General features: G+C 49.8%; 1 protein-coding gene across 11 annotated transcripts in view; it reads right to left on the reverse strand.

The window, feature by feature from the left end:
• Positions 1–14,768, reverse strand: part of EML6 (EMAP like 6) — a 324,086-nt gene that overhangs the window by 3,813 nt on the left and 305,505 nt on the right. For 3 of the 11 annotated variants that reach the window (XM_060412191.1, XM_012171476.4, XM_060412185.1), the window contains 10 exons: positions 11,971–12,069; positions 10,725–10,898; positions 8,628–8,836; positions 7,658–7,815; positions 6,904–7,018; positions 5,305–5,493; positions 3,341–3,513; positions 2,766–2,928; positions 1,063–1,166; positions 238–391 (listed from right to left, as the gene is read on the reverse strand). In XM_060412191.1, the coding sequence (XP_060268174.1) occupies positions 238–391; positions 1,063–1,166; positions 2,766–2,928; positions 3,341–3,513; positions 5,305–5,493; positions 6,904–7,018; positions 7,658–7,815; positions 8,628–8,836; positions 10,725–10,898; positions 11,971–12,069 (1,538 nt within the window). Of the gene's footprint in view, positions 1–237; positions 434–1,062; positions 1,167–2,765; positions 2,929–3,340; positions 3,514–5,304; positions 5,494–6,903; positions 7,019–7,657; positions 7,816–8,627; positions 8,837–10,724; positions 10,899–11,332; positions 11,354–11,970; positions 12,070–12,830; positions 14,193–14,768 lie in introns of those variants that run through there. The other 8 variants (XM_060412188.1, XM_060412184.1, XM_060412189.1 and 5 more) reach the window with 7 other exon arrangements.

Below are 14,768 nucleotides of genomic sequence, written 5' to 3' on the forward strand. Positions count from 1 at the left end.
TCCTGCCTCACTCTTGCCCTGCTCGGTACCCTCACCCCCATCCTCCTGGCTTCCAAGACTTCCCCTTGTGAAGGAGAGAAAAAGGTTAGGGGTGGCCAAGTCTCCCCAGGGCTGTGACAAAATTCCTCTTGTGCTAGACTGTAGACAGTCGTGTCCATGTGGCCACCATCTCCGGGAGAATGCACAACGTCAGAGAGCCTAGAGGCTGTGCAGGGAGTTACTCTAAGGGAAACTCACAAATTTCTCTGTGCATGGAAAATCAAAGAGCTTCACCAGCCCAAAGTCGTCTCCCGTGACGATGTTCAGCCCTGCGTGGGTCACACAGGCACAGTTGACGTCAGCCTTGTCTGCATTTCTCGGCCAGATGCCAATGACTTCGTCTCCCAGAATGCTGTTCCAACAGGAAGAGGTGTGAGGTGTGTGACAAGGCTTCCTGCAGTCAGGCATCCTCTCCCGGGGAGGAGAGGAAGAGTCAGTGCGGTCACATGGCTCCTCTGTCCCCTACCCCTCTGTGCACTTGCCCCAGCTCCTGCTGTTCTCTGCCTCTGGCCCCTTTCACCCCAAAAGACAAGTTCCCTCCTTCCTTGGTTCTCTCCCTCTTCCTCATAATGCTTCTGAGTATGTGTGGGTTTGGTGGAAGAGTGGGGGCTCCTTTAAGCCTGGGGCTCCCAGGCTGGTGGTCTCCTCTCTTCTGACTTGGCAGGGCCCTGCTGCTTACCCTGCTCCCTGGTGACCAGCCTTCCCTCCCTGTCCCAGGGGTTGGAGAAGGCCTCACTGTACTGGAGGGGGCTTGGCCAAGAGCTGGGAGATGGTTTTCCTTTGAACTTGTTGGGTGGAGCTGGGGATGGGTGGGACAGATTACACAACAAGAGGGACTCTGCATTTCAAAAGCCCAGGTCAGATCAAAGCCTGTGGCCCAATCTGGGAGCTAGAAGCTTCCTTCCCAACCGACTGTCCGAGGGAAAGAGCTGACTCTGAGCTGCTTCTCATCCCAGCCCCACACAAACTTGAGGCTGAGGCTGGGACAAGAGTAGTCTCCCTTGGGACCTTTCCTGCAGTCACCTTGTCCAGGAGGCCCAGGTGATCTTCTCAATGACCACAGCTTCGGTGACCTGCTTCCCCAGGGGAACTTCATGTACCTGGCGCTTGTAGGCTCCTGTGGACACCTGCAGACGGGAGGCAGCCGTGCCCATCAATGTTCGTTCTTTTCTGCCCAAAGGACTCCCCTTCCCATGTACTGCTTCCCAACCTCCACATCCCCAGACCTTTCCACCAAACCCAAGTTCAGCTCCAGCCTGCAAAGCCTGTGGTCAGCCTGCGGCCAAGTCTACACAAGCATGGCATTTCCATCCATTTTCTTGCTACTTTCCAAAGTTCTAAGGCAGTGGTTCGCCAACTGTGGTTCTCCACCAGCAGAAGCAGCATCTGGAAATTTGTTAGAAATGTGCACTCTTGGACCCCCACCCCTGACCCCCCATCAGATACCCTGAAGAGGGTGGGGCCCGGCGGTCATTTTAATAAAGCCTCCAGGGGATGCTGGTACTTGCTCAGACTTGGGGATCCCTGTTCTCTGGGAAGCAAGGTCCTTCAGTAAAGAACTGAAGCAAGGTTTCTCATGGACAGCAGCCAACACAGATGATCTCTGAAGTATCTAGGACCTGATCCTGGCTTCTCTGGGAACCTTCTAGAGGAAACCAACCATTTTCCAGCACGTGGCTGCTGCCTCCATCTCCAGCCCCCTGTCCCCCTGCGGTGCTGGCCCAGCCACCCCGATTTCCCTGCTGTTCAGGAACGAGCTGCAGTCTCTCCCACATTTGGTTCTTCACGCGGACGCCTGGAACCACGTTCCGCTGTCTTGGTGGGCTGCCCTCTGCACACCCTGCAGACCTCAGTGTGAACAGCACCTCAGGGAGGGCAAGTCAATGTAAACTCAGTGTCTGTTAAATGCTCCCACAGGGCACTGTGCTTTTCCTTCTCAGCACATAATCAAAATTTTATTATGGGTACACTGTGTGATGAGTGTAATGCTCCTCTTGTCCACAACAAGGCAAGCTCCCGGAGAGCAGGGATCAGGCCCATTTCCTCCACCTTCAGAAGTCTAATGCAGCGCCTGATTTCAGTTCACACTTGACAAATGAACGTGTCCTCTTCTCCTTTCCAAATGACTACCTGACTCCTGGCCAGCTCACAAATGCATAATATTTGTTCAAAGTGCTGGAGATATCATTGTTCTCAGGGCCACGAGTGGAACCCCTCTTGATCCCTCGCTGTGGGTCAGTCCCCCAGGGCCTTCACTCCAGGGTCATGGTCTGGAGTCTAGGTCCCAAGGGTGGAGGGGCCACACTACCCATGGGATTTGGAATTGAGATGAAGTATAAGAGGCAACACAGGCTTCAGTGCAGCCCTGAGAACTAGGAATTAGGAAGCTTTGAAGGGGCGGTGGCGAGAAGCTCAAGATGATTAGGGCTTGTTTCCTGCTTTCCTACTGAAGAATAACTCTATTTTTAATTCTATTTGACTTTCTTAAATTCTTAAGCCTCTGTTTGTTCAGGTATAAAATAGGAAAAGCAACGTCCTTAAGGGGTTCCTGTGAACACACTGCCTGGCGAACAGTCAGCCCTGGTTTCACCTAAGCTAGTAATATACTCACAGTATATTCACAGTAATATACTCACAGTAATATTATCAGTGGTTACCCCGGTTATACTATATATACTTTTTAGTATATCACTGGTTATACTATTATCAGTAAAGCCGAAGCACACCTGGATGTACTTGCCATCTGCAGAAAAATCCATCTGAATGACGAAGCTGGGGATATCTTTGCAGTAGCCGATGCGGTTCAAACTTGTGCCCTGAGTGAGGTCATAGAAGTCAACTGTGTGTTCAGAAGAACCAACGGCTAAGAATCTGCTGTCTGGGCTGATTCTAGAAAAAGCAATTCAAGAGCACCGTCTGTGAGGAGGGCTGTCTGGGGCCAGTCAGGCATGAGGTCTGCTCTGGGACGAACTTCCCAAGCTCAAGGTCAGGTTGGGTAGCTTCTCCAACAGTCTAAGGAATTTGACCGCTCCTCTGGATCAAACCCCCCAGGAAAAAAGAAAATGGGTGTGTGCAGCCTTCTATAGAAGGCTCTTCACAAGAAGTTTTTACCACACTCGTGGGAATCAGCAAAGAAGTGCCTGAGAACTAACGTGTGAGAGGATCTCCTACCAGAGCTGGCTCACTGAAAGGGACCCTCTCATATGTGAGTTCTTCATCCCAGCCTCCTGGAACGGGAACCATGGGGAGGGAGAATGAATGCCTGCCTTTCTCCTCCCTGCCCAGACCACTTGCTATGTACCTGATATCTTGAATAGCAGACTTCCGGTCTCTCTTCTTCCCCCAAACTTTCAGGCTGTTCACCAGCAAGACAACAAACTCTCCATTCTTCATGCCAATGGCCACCATCTCCCCGTCCGGGCTGTAGGCTGCACACTGGGCCGCATGGCCCAGGCTCACCTTGTTTAGCAGCTTCTACATGGACACAACGTAATACCCTGAGCTCTTGGCCACCTCAGCTAGTCTCCAGGGGAAATCCTGCCCCCAGGTCACCTCTAGGGAGGCTCCGAGGCAGGCAGTGTGTTTTGACTGAGCAGCTGGGGAGACTGTGGTTTAAGCAGAGGCTGGTGAGCTTTCTCTGTGAATGGTCTGATAGTAAACAATAAATATTTTTGGCTCTGCCAGTGAAGCACGAAAGCAGCCATGGGCTTTGATGTAAATGCTAAAGCGCAGCTAACTGCAGAAGCAGGCAGCAGGCAGACTTCATCCTCGGGCTGCAGCTTGCTGACCTCTTGTTCAGGGGAAACAGCTTGAGCTTCAGCCTGTGTTAGTTCAGATCCCGGATCCTGGCTCTGTCCCTAGCTGGGTGTGTTTGGGTAAGTTGCTCCTCTCTTTTCCCATATGTGTATATGTGTATGTGTGTGTGCATGCTCAGTCATGTCTGACTCTTTGTGATCCGTGGACTATAGCCTGCCAGCCTCCTCTATCCATGGAATTCTCCAGGCAACAATACTGGAGTGAGTTGCCATCTCCTCCTCCAGGGCATCTTCCTGACCCAAGGACTGAACCTGCATCTCCTGTTGTCTCCTGCATTGGCAGGCAGGTTCTTTGTCTGCTGAGCCATCGGGGAAGCCCCATGTGTAGAGAAGTGATATTAATATTGGTCTTGCAAAGTTGTTGTAAGCATTAGTGATGGTATTTATGAAACATCTGGTATGTAGTGGGTGTTAATAAACATAATCAATAATTACAAACTAATGAGTATGGGGATTCCCTAATAGCTCAGTTGGTAAAGAATCCGCCTGCCATGTAGGAGACCCCAGTTCGATTCCTGGGTTGGGAAGATTCCCCTGGAGAAGGGATAGGCTACCCACTCCAGTATTCTTGGGCTTCCCTTGTGGCTCAGCTGGTAAAGAATCCACCTGCAATGTGGGAGACCTGGGTTCGACCCCTGAGTGGGGAAAATCCCCTGGAGAAGGGAAAGGCTACCCACTCCAGTATTCTGGCCTGGAGAATTCCATGGACTGTAAAGTCCATGGGGTCTCAAAGAGCTGGGCACAGCTGAGCAACCTGCACTTTCACTTTCTTTTCACTTCCAACTTGAGTATGACAGCCACACTTAGCTTAGGCTTCTCCAAGTCTGTTCCATGATCCTGACACTGAAAATATGACTGAAATATTTACAAGCCATTTTGTAATGAAACCAAGTATTTTAATTATTAGAACAGAAGTACTTTTTTACTATCAGCTAAGGTTTGGTAAACATCAGTTTTTCTTCCCCTACTCCTGATTATTCTCTGCTATTTTACATTTTTACTCCAGATGGATCTGGATCTGTTTTTTGAAATTTTTTGTATTTTTAAATTTTTTTCCAAACTCTAAGAGTAACTTTGTTGGAATTTTGATTGAAATGTTCCACTTGGGAACATCTGACATTTTAAATCATTTTTTTCTCTTCCCCATCTGGGGAAGACATGATTTCTCTCTTTGTTTAGTTTCTTGGGTTCTTTTGTGACAAGAGAATAAAGCATTCTCAGTGAGATTATTCCTGTACTATAAATATTCATAGAAGCATATAGCTAATAGATATATACAGAATGGGTGAGTGTGAACGGGACTTCTCTTTACTATGAGTCTAACTTAGTTGCTGCGCTGTGGCTGAGCTCCTGTCCAACCCCATGCCCCATCTCTGACTGGCCTGACCCTGGCTGGACTTACCCTCACCCAACTTGGGGCCTCCGAGCCCAGGCAGGGTCTGCCCCTCACCTTGTCAGCCAGGTCCCAGATGCGGGCTGTGCCGTCATTGCTGGCGGAGATGAAGATGTCCTTGGAGGGATGTGTGGCCAGGCCCCAGATCTCCCCTTCCATGTGTCCATCAATCAAGATGTTGGAAGCAGCGTTTTTTTCACCAACTTCAATGATTTCTCCATCCTTGGTTCCCACTAAAATTTTTCCCTGTTGTAATCAAAACATTGTTAGAAGAAAAACACTGTAGGATCCCACTCATACGAAATTCCTGGATGAGTCAAATGCATGGAGCCTGGAGGTCGAATGATGGTTGCCAGGGCCTGGGTAGGGCACGTGTTATTTCATAGCTGCTGAGCTTCTGTTGTACAGGATGAGAAACGTCCCAAAGAGGGATGGTGCTGCTGGCTGCATAACAATGTGAATGTATATGATACCAATGAACTGTATGCTTCAAAATGGCTAGATGGTACCTTTTATGTTCTCTAGATTTTGTCAAAATATAAAATAATAATAAAACACTATCAGAGCAACTTGGGAAAGTGCATTCGCTGGCACTGGTACAAAAACAGCAAGAGTCAGGAGTGCTTTGTTTTTAACAATAAATTCGCCATCCTTAAGTGACACCCCCGGCCCCACTAGGCCTTTTCTCCCTCTAGCCCTTTGGGAAGAAGTCCCCCGAAGTCCCCCATCCTCTCTTCTCCGCTGGAATGCTCCAGTAACTTTGAGCTCACTGCAGAGCAGGGCAGCTAACTTCTGCTCTAGTACAGCCCAAACTCTTCCTCAGGCCTTCCTCAGGCTGAACAAAGTCCATCTCCTGACGGCTTCCAGGTTCTAGACCTCATTCTGCCTGCATCTAATTACCCTTCCCTTCCAGATGACTATCGTGTATCTATTTAAAACCACAATTCCCAGTTTACAATTATGTAGGCTCAGGTTTGCCTTTTTAATGGAGAGCATCTCGAAAGCAAGTTTGTAGACTGATACCAATTCCAACATAGAAATGCAAGGTATTAAACAGAGGTCAGGAGATTTCAAGTGCTTTAGAATCTCCTGGGGAATTAAAAAAGAAGAAGAAGAAAAGGAAAAAAGAACACACATATCAAAGCCAAGGCCCTACCCTTAAGATCCTGATTTGGCATACTGGGCAAGAGCCTGGATATCCATATTTAAAAAACAAAAGCCAGACTCCACAGCTGTGTGTGATATTTAGTGACGCATCTGACCAAATGCCTTAGTGTGGTGGTCCATAGCTTTCCCCATCCTGGCTGTGAACCCCTGGGCCTGGGCAAACTACCTAATATCCCTGTGTCTATAACAGCAGCAGCTGACATCTACTGACTGCGACCATGCGTCAGGCATAATGAAAGGTCCCGGGCACTGAGGATTCGTGCAGTCCTCACGATTACCAAGAGCTGGACACAGAAAGGCTAAGTAACAGAGCAAAGGTCACACAGCCACTTCTCCTGGGTGAGCCACTTTGCATCCAGGTCTGTCCCACTCTGCTGAGCTGCCTCCCTCCACAGCCTAAGTCACACCCAGGATCCGTGTTCTCAGGACTTGACCACCACCCAGTACAGGCAAATGTGTGGCTGGGGAAAGGCTGGCCCGCCCGCTCACTTTGCCGCGGCACACGGAGCGCACACACTCCACTAGCTGCCCCGTCTCCAGCTGGAAGGCCCGACAGCGCTTCATCTCCTGGTCCCACAGTTTCACAGCACCTCCTTCTTTGGTCCTGAGAAAGATCAAGAACTTAGCAGGTCGGCCCTTGTCCGAAGACCGCCCAGGACCCTCCATTCCCCTCTCCCCCTGCCATCTCCTCAAGATCCCAGCCCCACATCCTGGGGCCCAGCAGGACAACCCCTTGGGGTGGCCCCTGTCACAGGTCTTGCTGATGAGCCACCAGAACCCCTTGAATTTGCAGATTTCCTAGATTGCTGTCAAATGCTACCATCGTAAGAGGAAAGAGAATCCCAATCTAAAAAATCAACCTGTGCTTTCATTAGATTGGACAATGAAGAGGAGTACTTGGCCTCCACAGGGTCACAGTCCCCACTGGACATCTCTCCCCTCATCTCACCATTCCCACCCCTCCAGAAGAGCTACCGGCAGTAACACCTGATGGACAGCAGAGTCACTGGGGCTATTCAAAAGCATCCGTCCAGTTGTTAAGCTACAGGACTCTGCCTCTCTGAGCCTTACTTCTGAAGGTTTTGACCCAGGGCCCTCTTGGAGAGATGGCAGACTCATCTCCATGATACAGAAGAAACAAGAGGGTGAAAATCTGCATTTTCTCCAGGTTGGAGATGCCTCTGTCCGTTTCTCCCAAGACAATGACAAAAGACCAGCTGTTCCCAGAGGAGCTCCGGCTTACGGCCGCTCTTTCCCGCCAGTCACGATGAGCCCGTCCCGAAGGGTCGTGTACATGGTGAAGACGGGGCCTGTGTGAGCCTTGGCCACCAGCCGGACGAGGAAGTGGTCCTTCCACACATAGACGTCACCATTGATGGCACCCGTGAAAGTGAGGTTGTTCTGTCAACAGAGGGACACCCTCCACACCAGGACAGTGGCTGTGGTTCTCAAGAGGGCCCCCTCCCAGCCACCTGCTCCAGTGCCAAGAAACCGTAGCCAGAGAAGTGCACACACAGCTTAGACCAGCCTTCTGTGTCAGGGGAGGAAAGAGAGCCCTACAAAGAGCACGCAGTAAGGAAACCACCCAGCTCTGCAATTCACTCCGCTGATTGGCTCTGGGGACAGTTGATTCCCCATTAAGCACAGCTCTGCTTTTAAATGCACTTCCACTCTGGGAGCAGCCCCCGGTGACTGCAGGGCCGGGCGGAACCCCAGCCTGCCAGCAGGCTCTCCTGGGCTCATCTACCTGGCCAGGTAAACCCACACTGAGTTGGCTGTGTTCCAGAATGTCCCTGGGCAGCTCCTGTTGCCCGAGAGCCACCCACAGCCTGTGCAAGGGGGTCATTAGGGGACTTGTGGTACGAGAGGGCAGGGGGCAGGGATGCAGTCTGGTGATGGAAATGTCCCTCAGCGTCTGCATCTATCGAGCTCAACACAATGGGCTTGCAAGTCAGTGTGTCTCTGGAATAATGAACCTCCAGCCTTGGGTGGGGGGTTCTGCTTTTTTCTAACTAACATTCTGAGGGGAATGATATAGACAACTCATTCATTTATGCTAAGGAAACAAAACAGTGCTTGCAAATAGTCCAGTGAAGGAGAGCCCGTGGAAATGGCTTTCCTGTTGTTCATAGCTTTTAGCATATACCCACCCACCACTTGCCCGTGCCCAGGGGTCCAGGCTTCCCTCTCAGGAAGCTTCTGCTGGAACTCACAGCACCGAAGGCCACGGACAGCATCGTCTGCATCTTGGCGGCCTCCATAGACCCGATGACCCCTTTCTTGTAAAGCAGGGCGCTGCCTGCCAGGGTCCAGAACTTCATGTGTTTGACCCCAACTGACACAAACTGCGTGTCTGAGTCAGGGCGAAATTCCACCACGAATATGCGCTCCAGGTGGCCCCCTCGGCTGGCAACTTTGGCACCTATGAGGGTGAGAGAGTCGGGTGAGGCCAGGCTATGCTCAGCTCAGAAGCCTTGGTGGTTGGATCAGCTGTTAGATCCTATCACTGGCTCAGAACCCTTCTATACAGGTCTAGCACTGCTTCCAACAAAGACAATGGGAGAAAACTACCAGAGAGAGGTCTTCTCTTTATCCTGGGAACTTGTTTAAAAGTCCTGGCTCTACCAGTGCACCCTTGGAGGGCAGAAGGGGCCCTAGGAGACCAAGAGGCAGGGTAAGAATACACTGTGGCAGGGACAGAGCAGGTACTGCCCAGAGGGACAGACAGGACATTGGGAGAGTGAGCCTGAGCCAAAAAGGATGATACTGTGTACAGGGTTGATATGACCTTCTTCTAATGAATGAGGAACAGACGTGTTCTTGGCTACCACAGAGAATACAGTTAGTACTATAGCAGACTTCCATGGTGGCTCAGATGGTAAAATGTCTGTCTACAATGTGGGAGACCCGGGTTCAATCCCTGGGTCGGGAAGATCCCCCAGAGAAGGAAATGGCAATCCACTCCAGTACTATTGCCTGGAAAATCCCATGGACAGAGCAGCCTGGTAGGCTACAGTACATGGGGTCGCAGAGTCAGACACGACTGAGCGACTTCACTTTCACTTTTCACTTTCACCATAGCAGAAAGGCTTTATGAAGCAAGTTACACCCTCGCCTAAGAAAAGGCTTTCAACAGTGGGTGGGCTGTCTGAGGAAGTGATGCTGGCTGTATATGTGACAGCATTCGAGCAGAAAATGGAAAGAAGCCTGCGAGGAATGTGTTGGAGGGATCTGTCCATGGGATGGATCCTGACCAGGGAGGAAGGCTTTTCTAAGTCCTTCCAGCTCTAAGACACTATAAGTCTATCAGTGAAGACACTGTGTTTCTCCTCTGAGGCTGAGTCTAGTTAATCAGCTGATCATGTAACATCACAAGCAATGACCTGCATCCCAAGGATACAGACTATGGGGCCATTTGGATGCAAGACACTGATGAACAAGAACATGAGAAATGGAGGGAACATGACGAATCTCATCATAAATATCTGCAGGTCCCCAGCCTCTTTTCTTCAGACGGAGGCTCAGGAGGGAGAGGAACTTCCCTCCTGCTGGGCTCATTTATTGTCCCCTCTCATGGCCCTGCCATGGGAAGATGCTGAGATCATGGGACTCTTGAAGTCCTGTCTGGAGAAGTGCCGCCTCTGTGTGTGCCTGGCTGGGTATGCCCCAGATACAGGCAGCCGGGCTGGAGATGGACCTCATTAATGTCTTAACTAATTGGATCTGCTTTTGCCAACTGAGAGAATATACCCAAAAGATTGCCTAATTTTGATTCAAAGAAGACTGTAAATTTAGTAGCAGCCTGTGTGTGCACGTGTATTGGGGGAGAACAAGAAAGAAATCTTGTTCCATTAAATGTAAACCTCAATTATAAGGTGAATCCCCATTTCAAAAATGTAAAAAAAAAATAAAGTTTCTGAGACGATGGTGGTAAAACCCATCCCATTTCCTGTAATAAGACAACGAGGGTGCCAAAGCCACAGCAGGGTCCAAGGGTCACCAGATAGACTGGGAAGTTTGGGTAGGAAGGTGGTTAGGACAGAAATAGTGGAGGGTGCTGCCTGTTGCCTGAGGAGGAAGGCAGTCAGCCCTGGGCCACTTTCCCAAAGACCCTTCACTGCCCAGCCCAGGACTCTGGGGGCCACAGGGTTCAGGATACAGCAGCAGCTGGCCAGCACCTTCTCCAGGACTCCACAGGCTGGCGTGGAGCGGTGCTGACGGCAGGCTGTGGCATGAGGCAGATCTGGGCTGGAGCCCAGCCCACACCCCGAGCAAGCCCCACAGGGGGACAGAAAGCCCACTTCCCTTACCCTCCTGCCAGCGCCAGACGGTGATGGTGTGCTCGGGGTCCACACCCACTGACACCAGCAGCTTGCCGGTGGCGCTGAAGTTGACATAGTTGACGCCCTTCGAGTGGAAGCACCGCAGCATGGACACGGTGTGCTTGGTCATGGCGTCCCACACGTGGATGGAAGGTGTCGTCCCTGAGCGTGGGAGGCAGGACAAAGAGCTGAGGTTGGAGATCAGCAGAGCACGGGTAGCACTGACGCCCACCTAAAAGCCTCTATGACAAGTGCTCAGGGGCGTCATAAAGACAGGGCTGCGATTCATGGGGTCGCAAAGAGTCGGACACGACTGAGCGACGGAACTGAACTGAACTGAAGAGACCCACAGCCTGGCCTGGCCGGAGGTGAGAGATAAGGGGAAACACTTGCCAGCTGTGCTTTCAGAGGCAGAGACCTACCAGAGGTATTTATGTCCAACACACACACTCTGTATCAGGTGGAGTTGATACAAAGGAAATCGGTGAGGTCAATGATTTGTATCTGCAACTCAGCCAGATACAGTCAGCAAACATGGTAGATTGACATGATTTTGCTGTGCAGATTCAAACTACTCACGGATGGAACTGCCTTACCTGGGCTCTCCGCAATATCACCTGCATTGGGTGAGCAATGGCAATGAGGAAGCGTCAAGGGAAAACAACAGCTGAAATAAGTCATGTTTCTAACAGCGAGGCACTTTACACCAGCATCAAAGTTCCAAATTAAATTAAAACAATGGGCATGGGTTCAGTGAAAACAAGCGGCAAGATATGTTTGTAAAGACTGCCTTTGAAATGACGAAGTTCACAACAACCACCACTCACCACCAGTGTGAATCAGTGCCCAGTTGCCACTGGCAGTTCCCTAGGGTAAGGAGAGTCAGGCACGCATAGTGGAATCCACCCTCACTGAGCACAACCTCCAGGGCCCTTCACTTGAACCTGGGCTCTGAAAAACCATTCCCACAGCCCCCAGGGCTGGGGGTCGTTTATTTGGATGTTGAGTCTCTGGTCTGACTTAATGGTCCCTTGGAGTCAGGATCACTGCATGTAGCAACTGAGACAACACAGATTCAACCAGGGCTCAAATACTCAACATCGACATCGAGAAAGGGTGGATATCAGTGACCCCTCCCCCGCCCCCCACTGCCGCCCCAGGAGCTGCCAATAAATCAATAAATCAATGTCTCTGCTCAGAGGAGAGCCACTTGGCGTTGGCAGGCCCCTCCTACCTATCTGGCTGGTGGCCACCACGTTCCTGTACTTGGGGTGCTGGTTCACCGTCAGGCAGAGGATGTCGTCCGTGTGCTCCAGGTAGAAGCTCTGGCTCCCTAGGAGAGACGGGGCAGGGTGGGCAGGGGCACAGATAAGCTCTGAGGGTAGACCCAAGGCTCTGTGAGGAGGCTTGGCAAATGCCCGGTAGAAGGGAGAGCTAACAGTGCCCAGTTCTCACTTATAGAATTGTCCTTGGGGAGTGGGAGATCTTTGTCACCTGGACACATTCTGTCCCAAGATTAGGAGAGCTAGCGCCTGTTATCTAATCCAGATCTAACACACAGGCTCCCTTCAATCCTCCCGCATCCTGGGTGTAGCCAGAACGCAGGCCACGTGCAGAGGCTTCCAGGGCCCAGAAAGTTTCCTCCTCTCACGGCCTAGGACCCACGGCTTCTCACTCTCTTCCTCTGGGCGGGGTGTTGGGGGGACGGTGGGGGGTGCTGGAGACAGTGCTTTACTGACCAAAATGGTACCACTTACTCATCAGAAAGGGAAAACTACACTAGCAAAATGCTTGGGAAATCCCTTTTAATTATCTATCAAAGTGCTAACCTACTGGGTACTTGGAAGGCAAGGGTGATGGTTTTATCCCTTGAAGCCCTAAGTCAACATATGTCATAAGTGGAAGAAAGGACAAAAAAAGCTTTATCATCTATTGCCGCAAACGGTTTGCTGACTTGACTGCCCAAGTGGCCACTGTAAACACACAGGAACTGAGAGGTGAGTGACGGCATCTAATACAAGGAAACAGCACTTTGCTACTAACCTGGTAACATGTGGCTAGAAGACTGAGAAGAACAAAGAAATTCCAAGGTCCTCCCCTCAAAAGACAAATCTTTATGTGCCCAGTGATTTTACTATCTTAAAAAAAAAAAAAACTATGCATAAGCTACACAGAATTATGAAGGACCATTAGAATTTGAGAGGGAAAAAAGTTTAAGATATAAAGCAAATAAAGGCAACATATTCAGTTCAGTTCAGTCGCTCAGTCATGTCCGACTCTTTGCGACCCCATGAATCACAGCACGCCAGGCCTCCCTGTCCATCACCAACTCCCAGAGTTCACACAGACTCACGTCCATCAAGTCGGTGATGCCATCCAGCCATCTCATCCTCTGTCGTCCCCTTCTCCTCCTACCCCCAATCCCTCCCAGCATCAGAGTCTTTTCCAATGAGTCAACTCTTCACATGAGGTGGCCAAAGTACTGGAGCTTCAGCTTTAGCATCATTCCTTCCAAAGAAATCCCAGGGCTGATCTCCTTTAGAATGGACTGGTTGGATCTCCTTGCAGTCCAAGGGACTCTCCAGAGTCTTCTCCAACACCACAGTTCAAAAGCATCAATTCTTTGGCGCTCAGCCTTCTTCACCGTCCAACTCTCACATCCATACATGACCACAGGAAAAACCATAGCCTTGACTAGACGGACCTTAGTCGGCAAAGTAATGTCTCTGCCTTTGAATATGCTATCTAGGTTGGTCATAACTTTCCTTCCAAGAAGTAAGTGTCTTTTAATTTCATGGCTGTGATCACCATCTGCAGTGATTTTGGAGCCCCCAAAAATAAAGTCTGACACTGTTTCCACTGTTTCCCCATCTATTTGCCATGAAGTGATGGGACCAGATGCCATGATCTTCTTTTTCTGAATGTTGAGCTTTAAGCCAACTTTTTCACTCTCCTCTCTCACTTTCATCAAGAGGCTTTTTAGTTCTTCTTCACTTACTGCCATAAGGGTGGTGTTATCTGCATATCTGAGGTGATTGATATTTCTCCCGGCAATCTTGATTCCAGCTTGTGCTTCTTCCAGCCCAGCTTTTCTCATGATGTACTCTGCATAGAAGTTAAATAAGCAGGGTGACAATATACAGCCTTGACGTACTCCTTTTCCTATTTGGAACCAGTCTATTGTTCCATGTCCAGTTCCTGACCTGCATATAGGTTTCTCAAGAGGCAGGTTAGGTGGTCTGGTATTCCCATCTGTTTCAGAATTTTCCACAGTTGATTGTGGTCCACACAGTCAAAGGCTTTGGCATAGTCAATAAAGCAGAAATAGATGTTTTCTGGAACTCTCTTGCTTTTTCCATGATCCAGCAGATGTTGGCAATTTGATCTCTGGTTCCTCTGCCTTTTCTAAAACCAGCTTGAACATCTGGAAGTTCACAGTTCACGTATTGCTGAAGCCTGGCTTGGAGAATTTTAAGCATTACTTTACTAATGTGTGAGATGAGTGCAACATATTACCATATTTAAATCTTGTGGTAAAAATAGGGATGTCTCTTAATTTCTGAGTGATTCTTTTTGCTTCAGTTGTTTCTTTTAAAAATGAGTTTTAAATTTATAGTTAAATTCTATATAAGGGAAATTTAAGGAATTTTTGTTAATTATTTCACAGTTCTCATTCTCCTTGTGAATCTGGTTAAATATTTGAAACAGGCAAAACTTGAAAATCTGAGCTGCTAAAAAATTTGGTGACTTGGAAATCAATGAGAAAACCACCCCTCTCCCCCTTGCTTGGTTGTTGGTTACTGTCTGTAAAGCTTTCTCTGCCCTGCACACCCTCTTTCTGGCTTCTCTCCATCCCTCTCAGCCTCCGTGGAGCTGAAGGAAACACCACCTCCCTGCCAGGGGCTGAGATGAGATGCAGCTGGGCGAGAGGCAGGGAGAAAGCGGGTCTGACTCTGTGAACATGGGCCTGAGAATCTTCCAGGACTGAAGGGCACCAGTCTGGAATGGAGTGGAATGGCTCTGAAGGGTAGA

Source organism: Ovis aries, chromosome 3 (assembly GCF_016772045.2).
Source record: "Ovis aries strain OAR_USU_Benz2616 breed Rambouillet chromosome 3, ARS-UI_Ramb_v3.0, whole genome shotgun sequence".
NCBI classification, from domain to species: domain Eukaryota; kingdom Metazoa; phylum Chordata; class Mammalia; order Artiodactyla; family Bovidae; genus Ovis; species Ovis aries.